The following is a 24083-nucleotide window of genomic DNA, read 5'->3' as shown; positions in this document are numbered from 1 at the left end:
ACATTTTTCCATACAGATCTGGAGGGCCTCTCGTAAAAACATTCTCAGATAATATTCCTGCAAAATTTGTTTCTTTCCAATCACACATACAGTCTATCATCGCTGGACACGTGTATACAATATCATGGAGAAGAACAACTTGGCAATTTGGAAATAATCTTTATTTTAATAAGTGGACATTTTCTTGTGCATCACATGTGCAAGAGCCTGGCCAGTTTTCTTTGCCAGTCCTTCAAGTACAGCTATCTTTTTCTAAGGGTTGTGGAAGGTGCCCGGGTAGGCTTTGGTAAGGCCTTGGGGAATGTCTGAGGACATCGGTATTCTTTTTAATGTTTTTTAATTTAATTTTTGCTTTTATTTTCTTTTTTCTAAATCTGTGGATTTTTTCTTTGTTATGGCTTCTCATTTTTCTCATCCTGGCTGCACTTGTGGACATTTGTTTTGGTTGATATGCTGTTTCTGTCAAAATATAAACCAAATTAGACCTATGAACATCGTAAATTAAATTATTTGCCTGTGGCTGAAGCTAAATATGGATGGAAAGTAGTAAACTCATACTCTTATAGCATTATTTAAGTAAAATTAGTATCCCTTCCATATGTTGATATGAATATGGTATCACGTGTGGGACAAAAGTGAAATTAAGACATATATAACTATAGTGAACACACAATTGAACCATAGCAGTCATATGTCAATAGTTCCACTCCTATCTTATGAAAGAGAGCAACCCTCATTTTGAACATTTTTCCCGGGATGAAGTTTGAATCGTAACGTTATTTTTGTCAGAAACTAGAACCACTTTCTGTGTATTGCACCACAGGTATGAAGTTGTACCACTTGAAGATTTACTAGTTCAGCATACACAAATTAGCTGATGGGTAGCCATCTTTAACCTATTGCTGCCAACTGGTAAAATGGAAATTTCTGTGTAGGACACTGCTATTATATATTTTTCATTATGCTTTAACACAGTTTATAGTACACAAATATTTTTTTATAAAATAAACGTATGGTTACTGCTTTTCATGGAATCGCCCATCTTAATAGTACACTTAGGCTACTTAAAAAAACTCAGTCATCAAAAAAACTTGACTAGTGAAAAACAAAAAACAAAACAGGCAGTAGACAGACAGCAACATAAAGATTGAACACTCTCTGCCCCTTAAAAACGATAAACTTTCAGCCAGTGCCCAATATTCATTTTCCTACACCAAATACCAGGCAAACTGAAATTGTGTAAAAAAAAAATTAGCAACACTCCTTTCCAAATAAACCACACCCATTGCGAAATACTTAGAAATATAAAATGTCCCACTCTTCCATAGCCAACCAATCAAGATGACATTTGTTTCATGGGCACAAAACAACTCAGATGTGCAATAAGAAAGAGAATAGTCAAATAAACAACATTGCTAGTACACCTGCCCTTATTTTTTCGAAGCAGATTCCCTACCGAAATGATATTTCCAAGTTGTCCTCTTAACAGCACCACATAAAACCATCACTGCTACGAGAAGGGGCCACTGTAGTTTTCACATTTTTTACATTTAATATGTGCTGTCAATATACCACACTTTCCTTTGAAAGTTACTGTGCTTAGTGTATCATGCATCTAGCCTGTCAAAATAAGGCTCTTAAACTGTAGTACTGGATCCATCATACAACTAACACAAGCAGCAACAGCAACTTTTTACAAATAACAAGCCCAGTAACTTTCCTGATCTTGATATTTACTGCAAGAGTGTGCAACCTCAAGTGACACATCCTTCAGAGTGCTCTATACTTGCATGTCAATTTTCAAACACATCTCCAATATATGACGTCACACACCACATTGTTGTTATGTCACGGATTGAAGCATTGATTGCCCACATCTCGTGGTTGTGCGGTAGCGTTCTCGCTTCCCACACCCGGGTTCCCGGGTTCGATTCCCGGCGGGGTCAGGGATTTTCTCTGCCTCGTGATGGCTGGGTGTTGTGTGCTGTCCTTAGGTTAGTTAGGTTTAAGTAGTTCTAAGTTCTAGGGGACTGATGACCATAGATGTTAAGTCCCATAGTGCTCAGAGCCATTTGAAGCATTGGTTGACCTCAAATGAAACAGTTTCTCATCACAGATCTCTTTGTGGAAGTGCAAGTCTAGCAACAGCTGTTTTTCATCAGCGTATGTTTATTTGAAACAGTGACTCTTAAAAATGGGGGGGGGGGGGAATTACCCAGATGATGATGAATACTGTGTATTGTGCTGATTAATTTGAGTTGGTTCAAAGAACGTTGTGTTATAGAAATATGACATGGCCTAACAAGTCAGAAGACTTTTACTTTCAGTAGTTATGTGATGTTGGTTATAGTACAGATATTTTAATCTCCTTCTCTGCTCATAAATAAAAAGGCTTCAGACATTTTTCCATTGACATGTGTATTCACAGTAGTTGACATGGGTTATTCCTTTTCAGCCATGACGGGTTTTTTATGTACTTCACTGGTGTTCTAAGAATACTAATATTTGATTCTCTCCCTATAAATATTTGAGAAAGATGATGAGTACAGTTTTCTTCTAATTAGAAGCTGTATAACATAGTGTAATAGTAATGATAAAAGGTATTTGTATAATGCAAGCTTTCATGGACAATGTTCACTTATTTGTTAACTTCTAGTGTTTCGGATTTTTTAACCACAGTCATAGGTGTTAACTTCTAAATTTCCTTTCCTGCTCCAGTACACATAATCAAAAGCCAATTATTAATTACCATTAACAGATCTTTATATCACTAACTGTAAAATGTTCAAAGTAATATATTTTTCCAAACAGTAAATGTGGGAAATTTTAAACACCTTTAAATGAACACACTATGTAAATATCTGCCACTCCAGAACACAGAACATTAGGCATAACATTATTTCTTGATAATACAACCTAAATTTTAAAAAGTCACCAAGGTAATGAAAACAGTACTTTTAAATACAGTCCAAATAGAAAATTAAAGGTGAATAAACTGGTATTTTTCTTACATTTACAGCAGTGGGCCACATTTGCACGTGTGTGGCATGTTTTTGATGCTACATGGCAGAACCCATTTGAATCTGCCCAGATGATCAAAAAATATCTTTGTGGTCTGAATAAGCCAATATATCATCCTATGAGTAAGTAATTTTAGTGTTGTTTTGTAATGACAAGTCGTTATGTGGTACAGATATGTATACCAGAATGAAAGACCAAACTATGGGAATTTTGAACTACTGTTTTTGGTTTAATCTTTTATTTCATTACTTGGATACTACTCTGGATTAACGTATTCATTCAGTCACACATCATGTTCTGTAAATATCAAGTGTGGAACAAGTGAAGTTATACATTAATCAGTTGAGGTAAAAGCTGCTGCTGAATCTCAGTCAAAATGTTTGTAAATGATATTGGACTGTAATAGAGTTATGTGTAAGTGATAGATATAAAAATAACCAGAAGGAGGAAGCTTCCAGTTTTGCCTACTTGCTGTTGGTGTGTTGGAATGTTTGATTCTCGTGGAAAGGAACATAATGAAGGCAGAGTACAACAGTGATTAAAAAAAAAAAAGTTATGGTCAGAGCTTGAAGAGCCTGGAGACTTGAGGGAGAATGTAATCATAATGTATCAACAGTGTCTAACAAAGCAGTTAGTTCTGCTGGCTTCACATGGTTGAGGATCATGCAGATGTCAAGAACCACACAAATGTTATGTATTTTTGATGCACTATCAACTTATAACAAATTTGACTGTTAAGTCAAAACTGCTAAGAAATTTTGGTCCTCAGAGTCTGTCAGTGGATCAAAATAATGTACCAGTGAAGCAGAATATGACAGATAGAAGGCCAAAATAATGAATTTGATCTTCTGAAAGTTTCTCCAGGGAAGATGGTAATAGGCTGCCTCCTTTCAATCATCTCACGAATGCCACAATGGAAGATATTGAGATTCAAATAAAAAAGCAACTAAAATTGCTTGATAGTCGAAAGACATGTGGAGCAGATAAGTGCAGGATTCTACAGAGATCATGCAAAAGAACTTGGTTCCCTTCTAGCAGCAGTCTGTCATAGTTTCTGGAGCAACGGAGGGTGCCAAGTGGTTGGAGAGAAGTGTCTCATTAACCATTTTGGAAAAGGCGATTGGACAGATGCACTTAATTATGCAGGGTGTTTCTGAAAGAGCATGCAAAAATTTAACAGAACGTAGATGATGTTCTACTGAACAGTTTGAGGTAGGAACCTGGGGTTAGAGAAGCCAGCTTAAGAAGATAATTGGAATAAAATCACATTACTGCATACTTTTTTCTTTATATTAGTTACAGTTAAGTTCAAATAGTATCATTGACACAATGAACATACCATGTGTACTGTATCTTACAAAATGTGCTGAAATTGATGGCCATCAGCCTCAATGCAAGCATGACATCAGCAAACAAGATTCTGACGCACCCTGACAAATATCCCTGGTGTGTTTAAAATTGCATCACAGGCAGCTACAATTCTGGCAACTAATTCCATCTCCGTATCCACTGGGATCTTGTGCACAAATGACTTAAGATATCCCTATAGGAAATAATTAAAAGGATTCAGGTCAGGTGACCTTGCAGGCCATGGAATAGGGCCTCCCCTTCCAATCTAATGACAAAGAAATACAGTATTGAGATGGGTGCGAAAATCCACACTGAAGTGAGGCATTGCACTATGTACAGTGAAGGATGCATTGTCCAACAACTCAGGTAGAACTCTTTTGCACAAACCTCAAGTACAGGTGGCCATTCAGATGGCCCAGTAGAAGATAAGGCCCAGTGAGATTGTTAACTACAATGCCAGCCCAGACGTTCACATCAAAATGTACTTGATGGTGTGGCTCTACTGCAGCATAAGGGTTTTCCTCATGCCAAACATAGTTATTCCTGCTGTTCGAAATACCACCACGATCAAATAAGACCTCATCAGTAAAGAGCACAATTTGGAGGAAATTTGGTCGATCAGTCCATTGTTGGAGCAACCACTGCCACAATGTGACCCATGGTGTGAAGTCAGTCACATTGCGTCGACTCGTTGTGGGTGATATGGGTATAATTATTGTTCTTAGAATACTTGCCACTGGCTAGTATGTGCAGTGCCCATTTCACGTGCAATACAATGAGTACTGCATGTTCCAGCACCTCCTCTTCAAAGTCGAGTGTGGGTCAATCCATTTCAGATCACCCAATATAAAAAAAATTTGTTGCTAACATTTTTTATTTTCCTGATTTTTTAGAAATCATGTGTACCGTATATGTAGACAATCACAAAACAATGCATGAAAAACTTTATAAGCTGTAGTTTTTTCTGGCAGACATTTTAAAATGGAAAATGAGGTTTGCGAAAAGTTTAATTGCTAAGTTAATTTTGAAAGATATCAGAATGATTCAAAAACCATTGTGTTGAGCATGAAATGAACTTCAGGCATACATTTTTCTAATTTTTCTATCATGTAAGAGAGTCAGGCAAACTCTTTCTGTAAAGAGTCGGAAAAAATTTATCAGTTCTTACTTTTCAAGACCATAAATTTTTTTACGAAGGAAGGGAGACTCACTAATAATACATTGTTTCTTTGTTGATTACTTACATAATACCTGCAGTACAATTTTTAGTCCTGAGAATGCACTTCTGTTTTTTCTAGAGCTTTTCAAAAACGTCCGAAAACCTTTTGACGTCAATTTTCACAGCTGTTTCTAAAAAGGGACTGAATGAAAACAAGTGGAAATTTTACAGAATGTTCTTTATACTAATAGGAAAATCTTGCAAAAACTTCTGTTCGAAGCACAATCAACTGGTTTTTAGCAGTTAAGGTGCAGTAAACATTAATGATAGGTTGTGTTAACCTGTCGATATGTTGTTGCTTAGTGATTAAACAGTTGTGGGAGAGGATAAGAAGAGGCAGAACAGTTTACGATATGTTTTTACAAAATTGTGTTGTGGAACAATGGCCACATCACCGAATACATCTGTCAACTTCCATTGTACACAAATGTCTTGCAATAACATGCTGAAAGTTTTAGATATACCGTATTTACTCGAATCTAAGCCGCACTTTTTTTCCGGTTTTTGTAATCCAAAAAACCACCTGCGGCTTAGAATCGAGTGCAAAGCAAGCGGAAGTTCTGAAAAATGTTGATAGGTGCCGCCACAACTAACTTCTGCCGTCGAATATATGTAGTGCTACACAAGCATGCTTTGTGGGCACAAAGATAGATACTGGCGCCAAAACCTCTGCATCAGTAAATAAATTTAAAAAAAAGGTAGAAGACGAGCTTTTTTTTTCTCCGCCCCGAGTTTCGACCACTGCATTTTCATACATTATCCAACGAAGTAAATACAAATTCCGTATTGTTCATCTTCGAATGTAGCAGAATTTCAATGTACTACGAAAATCCGACTGGCAAGACTGTTAGGGATATTTGTCAATATGGCCAACTCTACGTTCCGAGTTTTTTCCTACCTGTGAGAAGAGATGGTTGCTAATAGGAACCTGATGAAATGTGAATCACATGCAGTATTCTCTTCACCATTAGAATAATACGAATATAAACATTTTGCCATGTATTCTTTCGTGTTTGCTGCTATCTCATTTAAATCCTGTCTGCGTAATAAACTACGAAACTAGAGTGAGACAACAGCAAACGCGGAAGAATATACGTATCGTGTCATGTTTATATTCGTATTATTCTTCTGCCTAATAGTGATACAGTCAGAAATGAAGCACGGCAACTGACTAGATTTTAAATGTAAGATGACTAATTTCTGTGCAGAACTTGATGTACTAAAGAAGCGGCCGCAAAGATTTTCAAACGGAGGAAAATTTTCGCAAAACTCTCGTTCAGAACATGTTCTATCATTCGCATGTTCTATCATTCGCATGTTCTATCATACGCATTTGGTTCTTGTTGATCATTATCAAAGAAAGTAGCAGTGTAAGTAACGACAAATAGCAGTCTCTTGCCATTGTTTGGCTAATGAGACTATTCCTTTTTTTTTTTTTTTTTTTTTTTTTTTTTTTTTTTTTTTTTTAAAGCGGCGGTAGCGCGCACAAAAGCAAGTCATGCCGCGAGCGGCGACAGGCCGTAAACACGCACTATCAAAATGCGACAAACAATGCATTACACAGTACAGTAATGCATTTTCAGCTTAGAGTGACGTAAACACCTATAACAAAGAAAACGGCACATATCAGATCAAAGCAAAATTAGCAATCGATTCAAACCAGACGAAGCACGTGAAAAAGGAAGGGTACCCGTATAAATACGGACGGAGCGCCTGCCGCATAGCAATGGCTACCTGGTAAAGCTTAACTGCTAAGCTTACGACTCGAACCAAACTACTGTAGCTGTATCGTCTTTCATTCGACCTAAATTGTGTCTCATATTACAATGGACCAACTTTGTTTCGATTTGGAGGTGCGGCCTTAAACTTTTCTCTTCCCTTGAATTTCGAGTCTCAAATTTCAGGTGCGGCTTAGATTCGGGAAATTTTTTTTTTCCTTTATTTCGAGTCTCATTTTTCAGGTGCGGCTTAGATTCGAGTAAATACGGTATATCATTATGGTCTACTTATGCAGTGTGTGAAATTTGGCTTGGATACTACTTGTCCCTATTGTGCTACCACACTTCGAAAATCCATGTTTTTCAGGTAATTTTTGATATTTTTTTATTTTTGTGTGCATGTAACTCAGTTTGTGTAACTGATATGGGCATGATGAGTTCTGTGTGTGTTTAGGCCACATTAAGCTTACCACAAAAAAATTTATACCCTTTTTGATTGAATTATATTTGGCATAGAGGACTCCTACAATATGTACCTTTTAACGTATTACATTTTTTTAATCACATTTTGGAATTTTTTATTTTCCCTCAGAATTATGTTGTTGGTGTTTTGATTCATGGAGTGTGTTCTCTAAATGGATGTTACTGGGTTGTAAAAATTTCACTGGACTGTGCAGAAAAGTTCCAATGTTATTAAGACCTGAAGTTGGGTCTGAAGATAGATTGCCAGATGCGGGTTGCAATTTCCGGGTCACACCACCTTCTTTCACAAGTCATAATTCTGGAACTAATTGGCAGGGGAAACTAATACTGTGTACACGAGTGTTGAACACATGGTAGAATTAGTGTACTGAATTTCAGTCAAATCTGAGACTGAGCTGGAGCCCCTGGTTGAACTGACATGGAATGACCCAACTGACCTGTGAAAACTCAAGTTAAAAGGTTTTCGGCCATTTTTGAAAAGATCTAGAAAAACAGGAGTGCATTCTTAAGACTAAAACTTATACTGCAGCTAATTAAGTAAGTAATATACACAGAAATAACATATTATTAGTGATTCTCTCTTCCTTCATAAAAATTTATGCTCTTAAAAAGTAACGATTAATCATTTTTTGCGAATCTTTGCAGAAAGTGTTTGACTGATTCTCGTACAAGATAGAAAAATTTTTAAAAATGTATACCTGAAATTCATTTCGTACCAAACCCACTGGTTTTACAATTATTCTGATATCTTTTAAAATAACTTGGCAATTAAACTTTCTGCAAACTTCATTTTCCATTAAAATTTGCCCAACTGCCAATTTAAAAATGTCTGACAGAAAAAAGTATCTCTTATGATTTTTTTCCAGCAGTGTTTTGTGACAATCTATAGGAAACACATGATAAAAAATTTCAGAAAAATACAAAGTGTTGAGCCACATTGTCTGGGTGATTTGAAATGGATTGACCCAAGTGTAAATGGTCCTCATGTTGCCAGGTCCCTCTTTTCTTCTTTCCAGTGAACCAGTCTCCCCATCGATCAAGAGAAATAAACACTTATCAAGATGGATAATGCCTGTTAGGAAATCATATCCAGTACGGCCTTTCAGCAGCAAGAGCATTGCAACATACTTCCCCGTGCGCAAGGTGCATGTCAGTGAGTTCTGTGAAACTGTACCGGTACTCCTCCATCGTATTGTATTGTACGTTTTCTGTGAGTAGCAAAGAGTAATGAATGGGTCTGTCATTGAATCATAGTTGTTCTGCATGGAACAATGTAAACATGATACAACAGAGATGGACAAGTAAAGTAAACAAAACCTGGCTCATGATTTCCTAGTAATTAGGCTCATCCTCATTGTCTCCTTGCAGGAACTAAAGAATGTACATGCAAATAAACAGCACAGTAGATGTAAACTTGTATGCATGTTAGTTGTAAATAAGCTGGAAAACAGTAATGCTAGACAAAATGGTAGACAAGTTTCCTTCCATATCTCCCTAACGTGGCTTCTCCAGTCCCACATTCCCTACCTTAAATTATTCAGCAGACCATTCTCTATATCCTGTTACATTATTGCATGCTCTTACCGAAATACCCTGTGTAGCTCTGTGTCATAGCATTATGGAATATATTATGTGCTCTCACATTATGACATTTTTGACCAATGAGAAAATCTTCTCTATAAAAATAAACATTAATCCAACAAACACAGGTCCTGGGGAACTCAGCTCAACAGATGTAAAGAATTTAAGGAATACCCAAAACAAGCATGATAGAGTTCTTTTGGTTTACAATATACAGGTTCTTTTACAGTTAATGTTACACACTTCTAAGAGGTTGCAGAGGGGACTTAATAAATAAAGTTTCACTTAGGAAACCATGTCTGGAAACAGTTAGTTTCCATGTTGCAAGGAAAAAAAGATGTGTAGATTTCACTCCTATTCACTGTGATTCTACACCAGCTGTTCGATAGGACAACCGCCAGGTTCAGAGCGCACAGTGTATCTGCGCAATAAGTTCACATAAACTCTGCCCAACATGCATAGTGTATGGTTAATCACTTCTGCCACAGCCATAATCTGTGTAACCAGTTCTTCCTCAGATTAGACAGGGGTCACATAAACAAGACTCTTAATGTGACCTCACAAGAAAAAGTACCAAGGGATTAAATCTGGGAGTCTTGGTGGCCAAACATGTGGTCCACCTCAGTCATTCCACCTGTCGCTGTAGACAATGTTCAGGTGGTTTTAGATGTGAACCGAAAAATGTACTGCCATGCCATCATGCTGGAACTACAGTTCATGCTGAAATGTCCAATAGAACATCTTCCAAAAATTCTGCGAGCACTTGTTGCAGGAATATCAAGTACATGACACTTGTTAACTGGGGAAGAAGGATGTATGTCCCAGTCACATGACCATTGCAGATACCTGCCCAGACATTGATGCTGAAGGTGTGCTGAAATCTTCATATACATGTGGGTTTGGGTTTTTCTTAATCCCACATGTGGCTATTTCGAGTGTTCAGAACACTTTTCCTGTTGAAATGTGCTTTATCGGTGTACAAACTTTGCCTTGGAAACTGAGGAAAATCCACACAGTGGTGTGAAAACCAAGTACAGAAATTGACATGTGGCACAAAATCCACTGGGAGCACGGCATGTACCTTGTGGAGATGATATGTGTGGAGTTGCTGTTCTTGCAAAACATGCCAGCAGATGATTGAGACACATGCGAGTCACAAACAGTGGCTTAAGTGCTTGTTGATGGGTTCTCTTCCACTTGATGAAGCACTTCCTCTTCCATTACTACAATGCTCCGCTTTCTTGGAGCACCACAGTTCTGTCGCTTGTTAAATTTCCACTTTCCTGCAGCCATTGTTCTACTTTGGCTAACATGGGATGAGATGGAGTCATACAATTTGGATTGTACTCATGGTACAGATGAGCTTATATTCCATTGCGGCAAGCTTCACCATAAATTAACAACATATCAGTGTACTCTGCGAACATTTACTCAGGCATCCTGTTACTGCAGTGCAAGTCACCTAATGTCAGCTGAAACATCACCAGGAAGCATGAAAACAAGGCGGATGGAAAAAGTGGACATTGTGTCTTAATGCCATTTGTGAATGTGGGTATCCTATGATAACAGGCGAACTATGTAACAAACATCTAGTGTTTGATTGAGTAGCTCTTGTTTTTCTTGTATCATGGAAACGAACTGTTTCTGGACATGGGTTTCTGTGTAAAATGAGCTACTAAGTCCCATCTCGAACATCTAGAAGTGTGTAACATGAATTGTGAAACACCCTGTATATACAGGGTGTTACAAAAAGGTACGGCCAAACTTTCAGGAAACATTCCTCACACACAAAGAAAGAAAAGATGTTATGTGGGCATGTGTCCGAAAACGCTTAATTTCCATGTAAGAGCTCATTTTAGTTTGTTCTTCCACCTACGCTCAATGGAGCACGTTATCATGATTTCATACGGGATACTCTACCTGTGCTGCTAGAACATGTGTCTTTACAAGTACGACACAACATGTGGTTCATGCACGATGGAGCTCCTACACATTTCAGTCAAAGTGTTCGTACGCTTCTCAACAACAGATTCGGTGACCGATGGATTGGTAGAGGCGGACCAATTCCATGGCCTCCATGCTCTCCTGACCTCAACCCTCTTGACTTTCATTTATGGGGGCATTTGAAAGCTCTTGTCTACGCAACCCCGGTACCAAATGTAGAAACTCTTCGTGCTCGTATTATGGCCGGCTGTGATACAGTACACCATTCTCCAGGGCTGCATCACTGCATCAGGGATTCCATGCGATGGAGGGTGGATGCATGTATCCTTGCTAACGGAGGACATTTTGAACATTTCCTGTAACAAAGTGTTTGAAGTCACGCTGTTACGTTCTGTTGCTGTGTGTTTCCATTCCATGATTAATGTGATTTGAAGAGAAGTAATAAAATGAGCTCAAACATGGAAAGTAAGCGTTTCCGGACACATGTCCACATAACATATTTTCTTTCTTTGTGTGTGACGAATGTTTCCTGAAAGTTTGGCCGTACCTTTTTGTAACACCCTGTATATGAATGAGTAAATGGTTAACATTAGAAACTCCATGATGCTAATCACAGACAGTGCAGGTGTCTGCAGGAAGGAAAAAATGCCAGTAGACTATAGTAAGTTACAGGAATACCTGCAGGTATTCCTGCAGATGATTGATGATTTTTACAGGGTGGCAGTTGGCCCTGAACGTAAATGAAAATAACGTGTTCAGCCTAAATAAGCAAAGAAATACAACTGTTGGTGACAAATCACTGAAAATAGTAACTGCTGTAAAGTATGTAGGAGTAACCTAAAATGGAATGACCACATCAGATTAATTTTAGGAAAAGCATACGCTTGGCTGAGATTGTTTGGAAGAATCTTGAGGAAATGTAATCCATCCAAAAAAGTGGTGGTTTACAACACACTTCTCTAATTGATTACTGAGTATTGCTCACCAGTCTGGGACGCTTACCAAGTTTTATTAATAGGAAGTGGGGAGAGAGAGAGAGAGAGAGAGAGAGAGAGAGAGAGAGAGAGAGAGAGCATATATCCACGAAGAGTGGTGTCTTTTGTCACGGTATTGTATAGTTTGGATGAGAATGTTATAGAAGTGCTCAATGACCTCTATTGATAGATGTTACAGGAGAAACTTAATGCACCATAAAGTCATTTACTGTTGAAATTTCAAGACCATATGTTCTGGGAAAAGTTTTGTTACACATTACTTTCTCCAACTTGCAGCTTGCAAAATGACCACAGTGATAAAATCAGAGATGGAGGTTTACTGAAAATCATTCATTGGATTGCAGAGTATTGTATTCATCCCTCTTGGAGATGCTAATAGCGTGACATGCTCTACAAGCACCTACTTTCTCGCTGAATTGTAATAAACCTCTTTCTTAAAGAAGACAGTTAACTTTCGAACCCCACCTGCCTCGAATGTCTTGTTGACGTCCGGCTAAATGTGCAACCTGTGGTAGGGATGCGCACTAGGGTGATTGTCCGCTTCCTTCTCTGCACTGTATCGACTGCAATGCCGATGATGCTGCCGCCTCTCGAGATTGTCCCGTGTATCTAGATGAGCAAACTGTCCAGGAGATCCGGGTAAAGGAAAAAGTTCCTTACACGGTCACTCACTAGTTATTGGCTAGTCAGAAACCTTGCATTCTTCCATTTGCACTTACAGTACTGTTCTTGCTATGTATTGCTCCATGAAGGGCACAGCCAAGCAGACGTGTGACCTCAAATTCAGCTCCGAGGTTGCGAAATCGTTCAGTGTCATGGTAGCATTGCCATCCCCTCGTCCAGCTGTGCAACAAGCCATCAAACTCTCGCCTAACGGTGTGAAGTCGCGAGCTACACAACTGGCAGGCCAGAAAGGACAGAAGGAATACTCCCGTGAAGACTTCCTGCCTCCCTCCTGCCAACCAACATGTGAGTCTTCCTCTGCTAACCAGAAAGACTCAATGAAGTCCAACAAAGGCAAACGGTCTTCTCCTTCATAGACTCAAAGCTCCTCTTCGGTGGTGTCGCCACGTGATACCTTTGCCTGGCTGGCCTCCACGTCACGAGTGCACACCACCGACCATTTTTCTGCGTTGGACTCTGCAGGCCAACTGCACAAGAAAGCCGATGCTTTTGTGGACCTCATTGAGCAGGATCCTCCTGCCTCTGTGCCCTGTAGCAGTGAGTCTTTGCCGGCTGGCTCTTGTCAGCTGCCGAGGTGACACCCCTTCATTTTTTCCTCATCATGACTCTCCTCCAATATAACGTTTGTGGCCTTCAATCCAACAAATAGGATTTATGGTTGGTTTTAGAATCACAGTGTCCGTTTGTACTGTACCTTCAGGAAACAAAATTGTGTCCTCATGAGCAAATTGGGCTTTTCCATTTCTTCCCGAACCATTTTGACCTTACCCCCGAGGTCGGCATTCCATCTCATGGGGAGTCATGCTGCTCATACGGGATTACGTTCATAGTCAACCCACCTTCCTGACTACCCGTCTTGAAGCTGTTGCAGTTCGCCTTTTCCTTCCCCACTTGACCTTTTCCCAATGTACCATTTGTATCTCCCCGTCATTTGATGTCACCAGGGTAGACTTCCTCCAGCTTACTAGGCAGCTACCTCCCCCATTTCTGCTGCTCATTGACTTTAATGTGCACCATCCCCTTTGGTGTTCTACCAGAACCTGTCAGAACCTCTTGGTTGACTTCTTAATCAACTTAACCTGCTCTGCCTTAACATAGGAGCACTCACTTTCCTTTCCGACTCTTTTTACACCAATTTCCATTTGGACGTATCCTGCACTGCCCAGCTTGCCCATCGTCTTGAGTGTTCCATTCTTTCTGACACCTTCTCAAGCGACCATTTCCCGTGTGCTATCCTTTTGCTGACTCCTACCCCACCTGTGTCCACACCCAAATGCCAGCTTACTAAGGCCGACTGGAAGTTTCACTCCTCTCCAGTTGTGATGACCAGGTGCAATATCAAACAAACGTTATCCTTACCACTGCAGGACATTCTGTTCCTTGCACTTCCTCTTTACCACTCCGTATCCCATCGCTCGGCAGACTGAGGCATGCCGTGACGCAATTCGTGCACGGAGATGTGCTCTCTACATTTTTAACCGTCATCCTACAATGACAAACTGCTTTCATTATAAAAAGGTGCGTGTACCATGTCATCGTGTTCTTCGGGATAGCAGAAAAGTTAGCTGGATTTCATTCACTAGTTCTTTTAACAGTTCCACCCCCTCCTCTGTCATGTGGGCCAAGCTCCGACGGCTCACTGGGACCAAGCTCAATTTCCCGATTTCTGGCCTGACATTAGCAAACGATGTCATTGTGGACCTATTGCTATCCCCAACACCTTGGGCTGCCATGAAACTTCCTGGCAGATTAAAACTGTGTGCCGGACCGAGACTCGAACTCGGAACCTTTGCCGTTCGCGGACAGGTGCTCTACCAACTGAGCTACCCAGGCACGACTCACGCCCCGTCCTCACAGCTTTACTTCTGCCAGTAGGTAGGAGGCGAGGTACTGGCAGAAGTAAAGCTGTGAGGACGGGGCGTGAGTCGTGCTTGGGTAGCTCAGTTGGTAGAGCACCTGCCCGCGAACGGCAAAGGTCCCGAGTTCGAGTCTCGGTCCGGCACACAGTTTTAATCTGCCAGGAAGTTTCATATCAGCGCACACTCCGCTGTAGAGTGAAAATTTCATTCTAGAAGGTCCAGGTTATTAATCCTCTCGCAATGACTTGGATGTGACCTCCTCTCGGCCTTGCCACTGTGAGGAGATCATTTTAATTAGGTTGCATATTGGGCACTGCCTTTTTAGCCATCGCCATTTGTTAAGTGGTGCTCCCCCACCACTTTGTGCACATTGCACCCAACTTTTAACCATCCACCATTTCCTGAAGGAATGCCCATTTTTTAACTGTTTACGTTCCTGCTTGGGTTTGTCATCTCGAGTTATCGGTCATTTTAGCATATGAAGTGTGGGTTGTCAACTGTGTTTTACTTTTTATCCATTGTAGCAATATGGTGAAGGCCATTTAATTTTTATTTCTGGACCTCTGTTTCTCTATGGTGTATTTTATAGACCTTTCTTGATGTCCCTGTTTTTAGCTGTCTTCTCCTTCATCGATTGGCATTGACGTGTGGTCATTTTTAACTCCTCTCTGTCTTCATGCTCTATAGTTTTGATGTGGGCACATATGACCCTAGTTGTTTTTGCACCCGAAAAAAATCACTTTCATTGGTTGATGCTCAACAAGAAGTTGTTAATGTCTACATTACTTTTTTGTATGGATTTGTCATTTGCAAATAGAAATGGCCTTAAGAGGGTTTCTTGGATAGATACATGTTTCATAAATTCTGTTACTCAATTCAAGTGGAAGCCAGAATAATTCTTTCAAAATGGTATGGCCAAAATCGTACTCGTATTGAGCAATTTGAGCTTATTCTCTGTTTTTAAAGACCTTGTTGTTAACACTTAATGTTCTTGGGCAAGATTTTCTGATTTGTTTTAAAGAAATTTGGTCATGATTAAGCCCCCCCCATCCAGGCAGTTAAAGTTTCTCTGTCCAAAATGAGCTGTGTCCATGACAGAAGTTCTGCAGTCTGCAAATCTCATGTGAAATCCAAAAACAAACAATTTTCTTAATCTATAGGGTATTGTGCACATAATAATACCACACTTTTTTGAAATTTGACAAAATAAAATGTCAGAATTTGGAACAAAGATGTAGTTTTGTTGTGTTTTTTGTCTCTTTTGCAATAACTAAAAAATAAATTAAAATAAAAAATAGCTCATCACTGCTTGTGGATATGCCTGAGGAATAATTCAGCCAAATTTCAGAAAGCTATCTTATTAGTGTGTCTGCAATCCATTCTATCAGCTTGAGATACAGTTTATTTCAAGCTGACAGAATGGACTGCAGACACACTAATGAAGACAGCGTTGTGAAATTTGGCTGAATTACTCCTTAGGCATGTCCACAAGTAGTAATAGGCTATTTTATTAAAATTTTAATTTATTCATTAGTTATTACAAGAAAATGCCCAAAAAACACAATGAAACATCTTTATTTCAACATCCATTGTTTTATTATTTTGTCAAATTACAAAGAACTGTGCAATACCCTATAGATTAAGAAAATTGATTGTTTTTTTTTATTTTTTTATTTCAGAATGGATTTGCAGATCACAGGACTTCCATCACGGACATGCGTCGTTCTGGATAGAGCAACTGTAACTCCTCAGATAGGGAGCTTAATGATGACTGGATTTTTTTTTTTTAAGTTGTCCATGAATCAATTTATAATATGCAAAGAGATTTACATTGATTGCTTCATTAGTTTTTTCCAAAAAAGATCACTTATATTGTAGGCTGACTGAGGAGAACAGTCACATTTACACTTGAAACTTCCTGGCATGCAAAGTAAAAATTTAGTTCTGGATATTTACTCTTGATTGGGAAGTTATTGATTTTACCTAAATATTAGGAACAATTCAGAATTTTTAGGGATTCTTGTGTACCGCAAAGTTTGAATGTAGTAAAGTTTCCAGCAAATCTACATCACAAATTGGCTTCTGTTAATACTTACATGTGTGTGCTTATTGCTGTTCCATGGCCAAGAGAGCCACACTAATTAATGCACCCCAGGTAGCAAGAATACATGAGCTTCATTTATACACAAAAACCAAATACAATAAAACAAGTCATTTGGACTTGCATGTGGACCACTAAGTTCTGATGCATCGATAGCCACTGATATTGTATTGTGAGAGGTCTTACAAAAGCAGTGTTGGTGTGACCGTATTTGTGGATAGTAGTATGGCTTGAGGATGGTCATGGAGAAGGTCCTAGTGAGGCGGAAGCTTGTAGCCGATCGGAGGCAGCATGGCTGCTGCGGACAGTCTGCAGGGGTGGCACCCTTGGGCAGGCCGTGGACATGTTTGGCATAATCCGAGAGTGATGTGATTTGCACGCTTATGGGCCACAGGTGCGACTGGCTTTGGGTCGAGTGTGGAAAACTCAGATGAAAAATGGAGAGTGAAGACTTGGACATTTCGTGGAGTGACCCCAGATGCGAATCGGTTCTGATCAGCCGGGTGGCATCCTTTATAGCCACCCAGCGGAAGAGTTCTGCCACAATGATCAGTGGGCATATGACCTTTGGATGGATAATTGGTGTCCACAGTGGCAACACTAATTGCAGCAACTATCACACTGTTAGTGGTGAAGCTGGCACCCTGTGTTACCATGGTGGCTGCAGGAGGTGCGGTTGACAACATTGTGGTGTGCTTATGTTGTTATTGAATTGTTTGCCTGCATCTCCCACATGATGTCACCAGTGGCCTGAAGAGGCAGCAGGCCACAATGAAACACCTGTCTTGCTTAACATAGGATCCCAGGCAGACATCAATGAACTGCAATGATTAGGTTAGCAATTTATTATGAAACTGTTTTGGAACCAAAACCTGCCACCTTATGACGAATGAAATGAGGTGGAAAAAGTTATGTAAATTGAAGATATGATTTTTTTACCAGAAGTGGACAATTTACCTGAAGTCTATAGAACCAAAAGCTGCTTTGGTACAAGAACTTAATGTAAAAATTTTAAGTTACGAAATAAAATTTTAATTAAATCCATTTCTGATCATGACAGAAACATTGAGTCAAATGGGAGCTTTAAAGCAACAGAATGTATCCACAAGCTGCAGTTGTATTCTAAATGTGAAATTGATTGGAGCTCTAGTTACCATGATCTCACGTTTCATGATTCTCATTTTTTAAAAGAAATTTAGTGTGACAGTAATATGTCAGTGTAGGAATTGAAGAGGGAGGATGGAAGAGGAAAAGAGGGCATCTTATGTAGACTATGTACGTAAGAATAAGTCCTCATTTTGCTTCACATAATTATATCAGGGATACTATGCTATTATCATTTACAGTAACAAACTCTATATTTGTATCTTCCTACCTGCGGAAAGAGGGAAAAGGAGTGGGCAGGTTGTGATGTTTACCCACTACACCCTCATTTGGTCAGTTTTATTATTAATAATTGTTCTGTATATAATTACAATTTTGTTGGAACTTTTAAAGTTGATATGTTCATAAATTAGATTGCACCTTCCACAAACTTTTCATTGGAACAGAATTTATGCCTATGTCTTCCCTTTCAGATGACTGTGGTGATCATGTTGTTGTTATAAACAGCAAAGATATTGCACTGCCAGGAAATGAGTGGCAGAAGAGAGCTTATTTTCATCATACAGGGTATCCAGGTGGAGCTTCATGGACACTGGCATGGGAACTTCATAACAAGGATCCAACGATGGTAATTAATTATGTGCTTTGTTTTTAGTTGATACATAATTGAAATTATGGGACTGGAAGAATGTGGCCTATAGCTCTTCACGGTCCCTTTTGTTACTTTATTGAATACGGAAAGAAGGTTTCCGGGTTTTTCATCAGCATTTACAAACATAAAGTACAGAAGTTTACAAGTGTAAGACTGTCATCTGTGCACTAGTTTCAAATGTTTTGACATTAAAGTTGTCTACTTATGTGTTATTATCCAGAAGTATGACACTTTGCATTATGTACCAGTTTTTGTGATGAGAAAAGTTATTTAGTTTTAGAATCCAAAGGTTGATGCCTGGGTCAGTGGTGCTTTTAGGATAGTTTCTGTCTCTTATTGTGGCTTGCACTTTAGCCTTTGGAAGTGCTTCAGGGACTGAGAAAATTAGAGGTGTGTTGTGATTTGGATTGTAGGTTGCATTGGTTGTCATCTTACAATTAGCTGGCTGAACTGCCTCTCAGATCAGAGGAAGGCAATGACATACCAGCTATTATAGGACAAAATAACAAATTGCCTGATCGTTAATGAAGAGGCATACATTTTTAAAAAAAAATTTTTTAACACCCAGGGTAGAAAATGAAATGCTTCAATGAAGAGGCAGTAGGTACATACAAAAATGAAAGGTAACAAATGTTGGCTTTCAAAATCATGCTCTCCTTTATCCAGCAAAAGAGATGGGAAGATACAAGTAAGTGTGACTGCTGAGGGATTAAGGAGGGAAGCTCCCTAGGATCAAGAACATGGAGTCAGTGTTAAGATGAGAGAAAGTAAACAGAATATTGTAAACAATCTTTTGAAAAGAGTAACATTTTTATTATTTTTATTATTTTTATTATTAGATTGCAAAGCCAGACTAAAAAAAAAAGTTAAGTTTATAAAACCGAACTGATCTTTAAAATCCCCAAAAATCACAATCCAAACTTTCTTCTTCTTCCTCTTCCTTTTCCTCGCCACTGTTGTCCTCTTCATATATGAGATGGTCTTCAGTGCCATCTAGAGCATTGCTTATGCTGCACTTTTTGAAAGATTTAACAACAATGTCTTCTCTCACTCTAGACCATGACTGTTTTATCCACTGACACGATTAATTGATTGTAGGTCATTTTAAAGCTCCCTTCAGAGTGAATTCATCACCCATTTGTTCCATTCCTCTCTCACATACACTTTAAATGATTTATTTATCGAGACATCAAGAGGTTGCAGTTGTGAAGTAAGTCCTCCCGGAATAACAGCAAGATCTATATTTCTCTGTTTCAGTTTCTCTTTTACAGGTTTTTTCAAATGACTACTAAACTGATCTAGCAGAAGAAGAGAACTCTTCTTCAGTGAAGCACCTTCCCTTCTTTCCCACACTCTATTAATCCTTACCTTCATAACAGTCTCGTCCATCCAGCCCTTGTCATGTATGTGAACGACTACACTTGGCAGTATTTCAGAAGGTTTTGTCATTGTTTTGCGCTTGAAAATGAACATTGGATTAAGTTTAGTGCCATCAGCACAACATGAAATGACAACAGTGTAGTGTATTTTTTCATGTCCACTTGTTTTTATAGGTACAGTTTTAGCATCTTTCATGAGAACAGTTATGTTACTCAGCACATCAAATGTCAGATGAGTTGCATCCATATTAGCGATTTGGTTTAGTTCCACACTGATTTTGTTTCGATGTTGAATAATAAACCGATGGAAAGATAATATTTTCTCTTCATACTCTTGTGGCATTTTCTGAGATATTTTAATTTTGGTTTGCATGCTCCGTCCATGGCAATCAAAAAACTATAGCACCAACCAATCTCACCCGTAAAGTCTGTTATGTTCCACTGTAGTGCTGTTTTGAATAATTTTGAATCCATTTCAGTACTTCATCTTCTAGTTTTAACAATTTTGCATTCAGTCCTCTATTAGTTAGTTACGTGTCCCCTTGATCAATCTCACGGTAACCATTATGATGTGGAACTTGGTGAGCACAGAAGAAATGCACAAATGAAAGAAGGGTTCTTCTTCTTCTTCTTCTTCTTCTTCTTCTTCTTCTCCTCCTTCATTTTTTTTTTTAAACGAAGCCCTTAAATGGCACAAAATACATGTATTATACCTATAGATTTATTTAGTCCTATTCAAGAATTCATCTATGGTACAGAAGGAGTTGTCAAGGAAGTATGTGATTTCAATTTATTTTTAAAACTGTTACTGCTGGCTACCAGACATTTTATTTCATCTGGTAATTTATCGAAAAGTTTTACAGCAGCATATTTTACTCCTTTCTGTGCCAAAGATAGGTTAAGTAGAGGATAGTGTAAGTCTTTCTTTCTTCTGGTGCTATAATCATGAATGTCGCTGTTGTTTTTAAACTGATCCATGTTGTTGAGAGCAAAATTTCATTATTGAGTAAATGTACTTTGAGGCTGTTGTAAGAATTCGTAACCTTTTAAAGAGATGCCTACAAGACATGCGACTATGAGCCCCACACATTATTCTAACCACTTTCTTTTGAGCAGTGAATACTTTTTGCCCAAGTGTTGAGTTACCCCAAAATATTATTCCGTATGACTTCAGAGAATGAAAGTATGCAAAGTAAGTTAGCTTGCTAATTTCTATACCCTCAAAATCAGCATTTATTCTGATGGCAAAATTTGCTGAACAAAGTCACTTCAGGAGACCCAAAATATGAATTTTCCATTTAAGATTATCATCTATATGTACACCCAAAACTCGGTATGCTCTATCCTGGCTACTGGCTTCTGTTGATATATTTATTGAAGGAACTGTACTCCTTGCAGTAGAAAATTGGATGTACTGAGTATTTTCAAAGTTCAGAGTAAGCCCATTCGCCCCTATTTGCACATTTAGTCTTCCTCATTTTATTCAGTTCTTTTTTACTAGCCAATTGTTAACATTTTTTTTCCCTGTTGGTGGAGGGTTGAAATGCCATGCAGCTGCTTCGTTTCCATGTTGTTCTGCATATGCTGTTACTTCCAATTTATAGCCCGCATCATATGAATATCATTTTTTTTTTTTTTTTTTTTTTTGTATTACAAAACTAGCTACTAACAAAAATATTGTACGGTTACCAATAACATAAATTACTTTCAAATCAACTTCACTGGCACCGTAGAATGCAATGATGAATCATAGGCTAGACAGTGTTCCGGGTTTTGGTGGCTGGGTGGGAGGGAGACATGTTAGCAAGCTTGTGAATCCCTGCAAGTTGTTAGTCGCATCGATGCACTGCTGCTGCCAGTTGAAGCCATTGTTGCCAGTTAGATAGGTTTGCCACGGCATTGAAAATATGACTATTTTTAAGACTGGCAGGAATTTTAAATCAAACACAGGACTTTTTATGTTGTTGTTGTGGTCTTCAGTCCTGAGACTGGTTTGATGCAGCTCTCCATGCTACTCTATCCTGTGCAAGCTTCTTCATCTCCCAGTACCTACTGCAACCTACATCCTTCTGAATCTGCTTAGTGTATTCATCTCTTGGTCTCCCTCTACGATTTTTACCCTCCACGCTGCCCTCCAATGCTAAATTTGTGATCCCTTGATGCCTCAAAACATGTCCTACCAACCGATCCCTTCTTCTAGTCAAGTTATGCCACAAACTTCTCTTCTCCCCAATCCTATTCAATACCACATCATTAGTTACGTGATCTACCCACCTTATCTTCAGCATTCTTCTGTAGCACCACATTTCGAAAGCTTCTATTCTCTTCTTGTCCAAACTGGTTATCGTCCATGTTTCACTTCCATACATGGCTACACTCCATACAAATACTTTCAGAAACGACTTCCTGACACTTAAATCTATACTCGATGTTAACAAATTTCTCCTTCAGAAACGATTTCCTTGCCATTGCCAGTCTACATTTTATATCCTCTCTACTTCGACCATCATCAGTTATTTTACTCCCTAAATAGCAAAACTCCTTTACTACTTTAAGTGTCTCATTTCCTAATCTAATCCCCTCAGCATCACCCGATTTAATTTGACTACACTCCATTATCCTCGTTTTGCTTTTGTTGATGTTCATCTTATATCCTCCTTTCAAGACACTGTCCATTCCGTTCAACTGCTCTTCCAAGTCCTTTGCTGTCTCTGACAGAATTACAATGTCATCGGCGAACCTCAAAGTTTTTACTTCTTCTCCATGAATTTTAATACCTACTCCGAATTTTTCTTTTGTTTCCTTTACTGCTTGCTCAATATACAGATTGAATAACATCGGGGATAGGCTACAACCCTGTCTCACTCCTTTCCCAACCACTGCTTCCCTTTCATGCCCCTCGACTCTTATAACTGCCATCTGGTTTCTGTACAAATTGTAAATAGCCTTTCGCTCCCTGTATTTTACCCCTGCCACCTTCAGAATTTGAAAGAGAGTATTCCAGTTAACGTTGTCAAAAGCTTTCTGTAAGTCTACAAATGCTAGAAACGTAGGTTTGCCTTTTCTTAATCTTTCTTCTAAGATAAGTCGTAAGGTTAGTATTGCCTCACGTGTTCCAACATTTCTACGGAATCCAAACTGATCTTCCCCGAGGTCCGCTTCTACCAGTTTTTCCATTCGTCTGTAAAGAATTCGCGTTAGTATTTTGCAGCTGTGACTTATTAAACTGATAGTTCGGTAATTTTCACATCTGTCAACACCTGCTTTCTTTGGTATTGGAATTATTATATTCTTCTTGAAGTCTGTGGGTATTTCGCCTGTCTCATACATCTTGCTCACCAGATGGTAGAGTTTTGTCATGACTGGCTCTCCCAAGGCCATCAGTAGTTCTAATGGAATGTTGTCTACTCCCGGGGCCTTGTTTCGACTCAGGTCTTTCAGTGCTCTGTCAAATTATATTAATTTCGAATTCAAGATGCACTTGAATTTTGAAGACAATTTTTCGAAGAAAAAAGTACATCTCAATAGTCCATAAAATAGGGTAATTATGGTTCTCAGAATTATTCTGTATATGGATTTGCACCTTTGCACTTGTAGGAGACATGCATTTGTAAAATAAGATGGGGTATGTGATTTAAGTGAAGTTAGTGCTTCATAAATTAATATGTAATGTCTTGCAAGGGAGTGTGTGTTATAGGATATCTTGAAAACATGATTAAGCCATTGAACCATTTGGTTGTGGTTATGGTGGCAGGTGCCAACTTTAGGGTTGTCTCACAGCTGCACCACTGGGCTGCCATTATGGCATGATGGTAGCATTCATTTTAAGGTAATAAAGCGCGTATAATTCAACAGTGCTGAAGCTAGGATTATGTGGATACATTTTAGAGCACGTGACGAAATACACTAGATGTCATAACTTGTTGGAGCACCTTGTCACAGGCCAGGGGGGCACTAGTGTGGCATCCTGACCAGAATTGTTGCTATTGGGTC

General features: G+C 38.9%; 1 protein-coding gene across 1 annotated transcript in view; it reads left to right on the top strand.

Annotated features, from left to right (window-relative positions):
* LOC126262380 (39S ribosomal protein L13, mitochondrial) overlaps positions 1-24083 on the top strand; it is a 35020-nt gene that overhangs the window by 7319 nt on the left and 3618 nt on the right. Inside the window, exons 2-3 of the mRNA XM_049958976.1 lie at positions 3020-3143; positions 18533-18687. Coding sequence (XP_049814933.1) covers positions 3020-3143; positions 18533-18687 — 279 coding nt within the window. The remainder of the gene's footprint in view (positions 1-3019; positions 3144-18532; positions 18688-24083) is intronic.

The sequence above is a fragment of the Schistocerca nitens genome, chromosome 6, assembly GCF_023898315.1.
Source record: "Schistocerca nitens isolate TAMUIC-IGC-003100 chromosome 6, iqSchNite1.1, whole genome shotgun sequence".
NCBI lineage: Eukaryota > Metazoa > Arthropoda > Insecta > Orthoptera > Acrididae > Schistocerca > Schistocerca nitens.
This window is presented reverse-complemented; position numbering and strand designations above follow the sequence as displayed.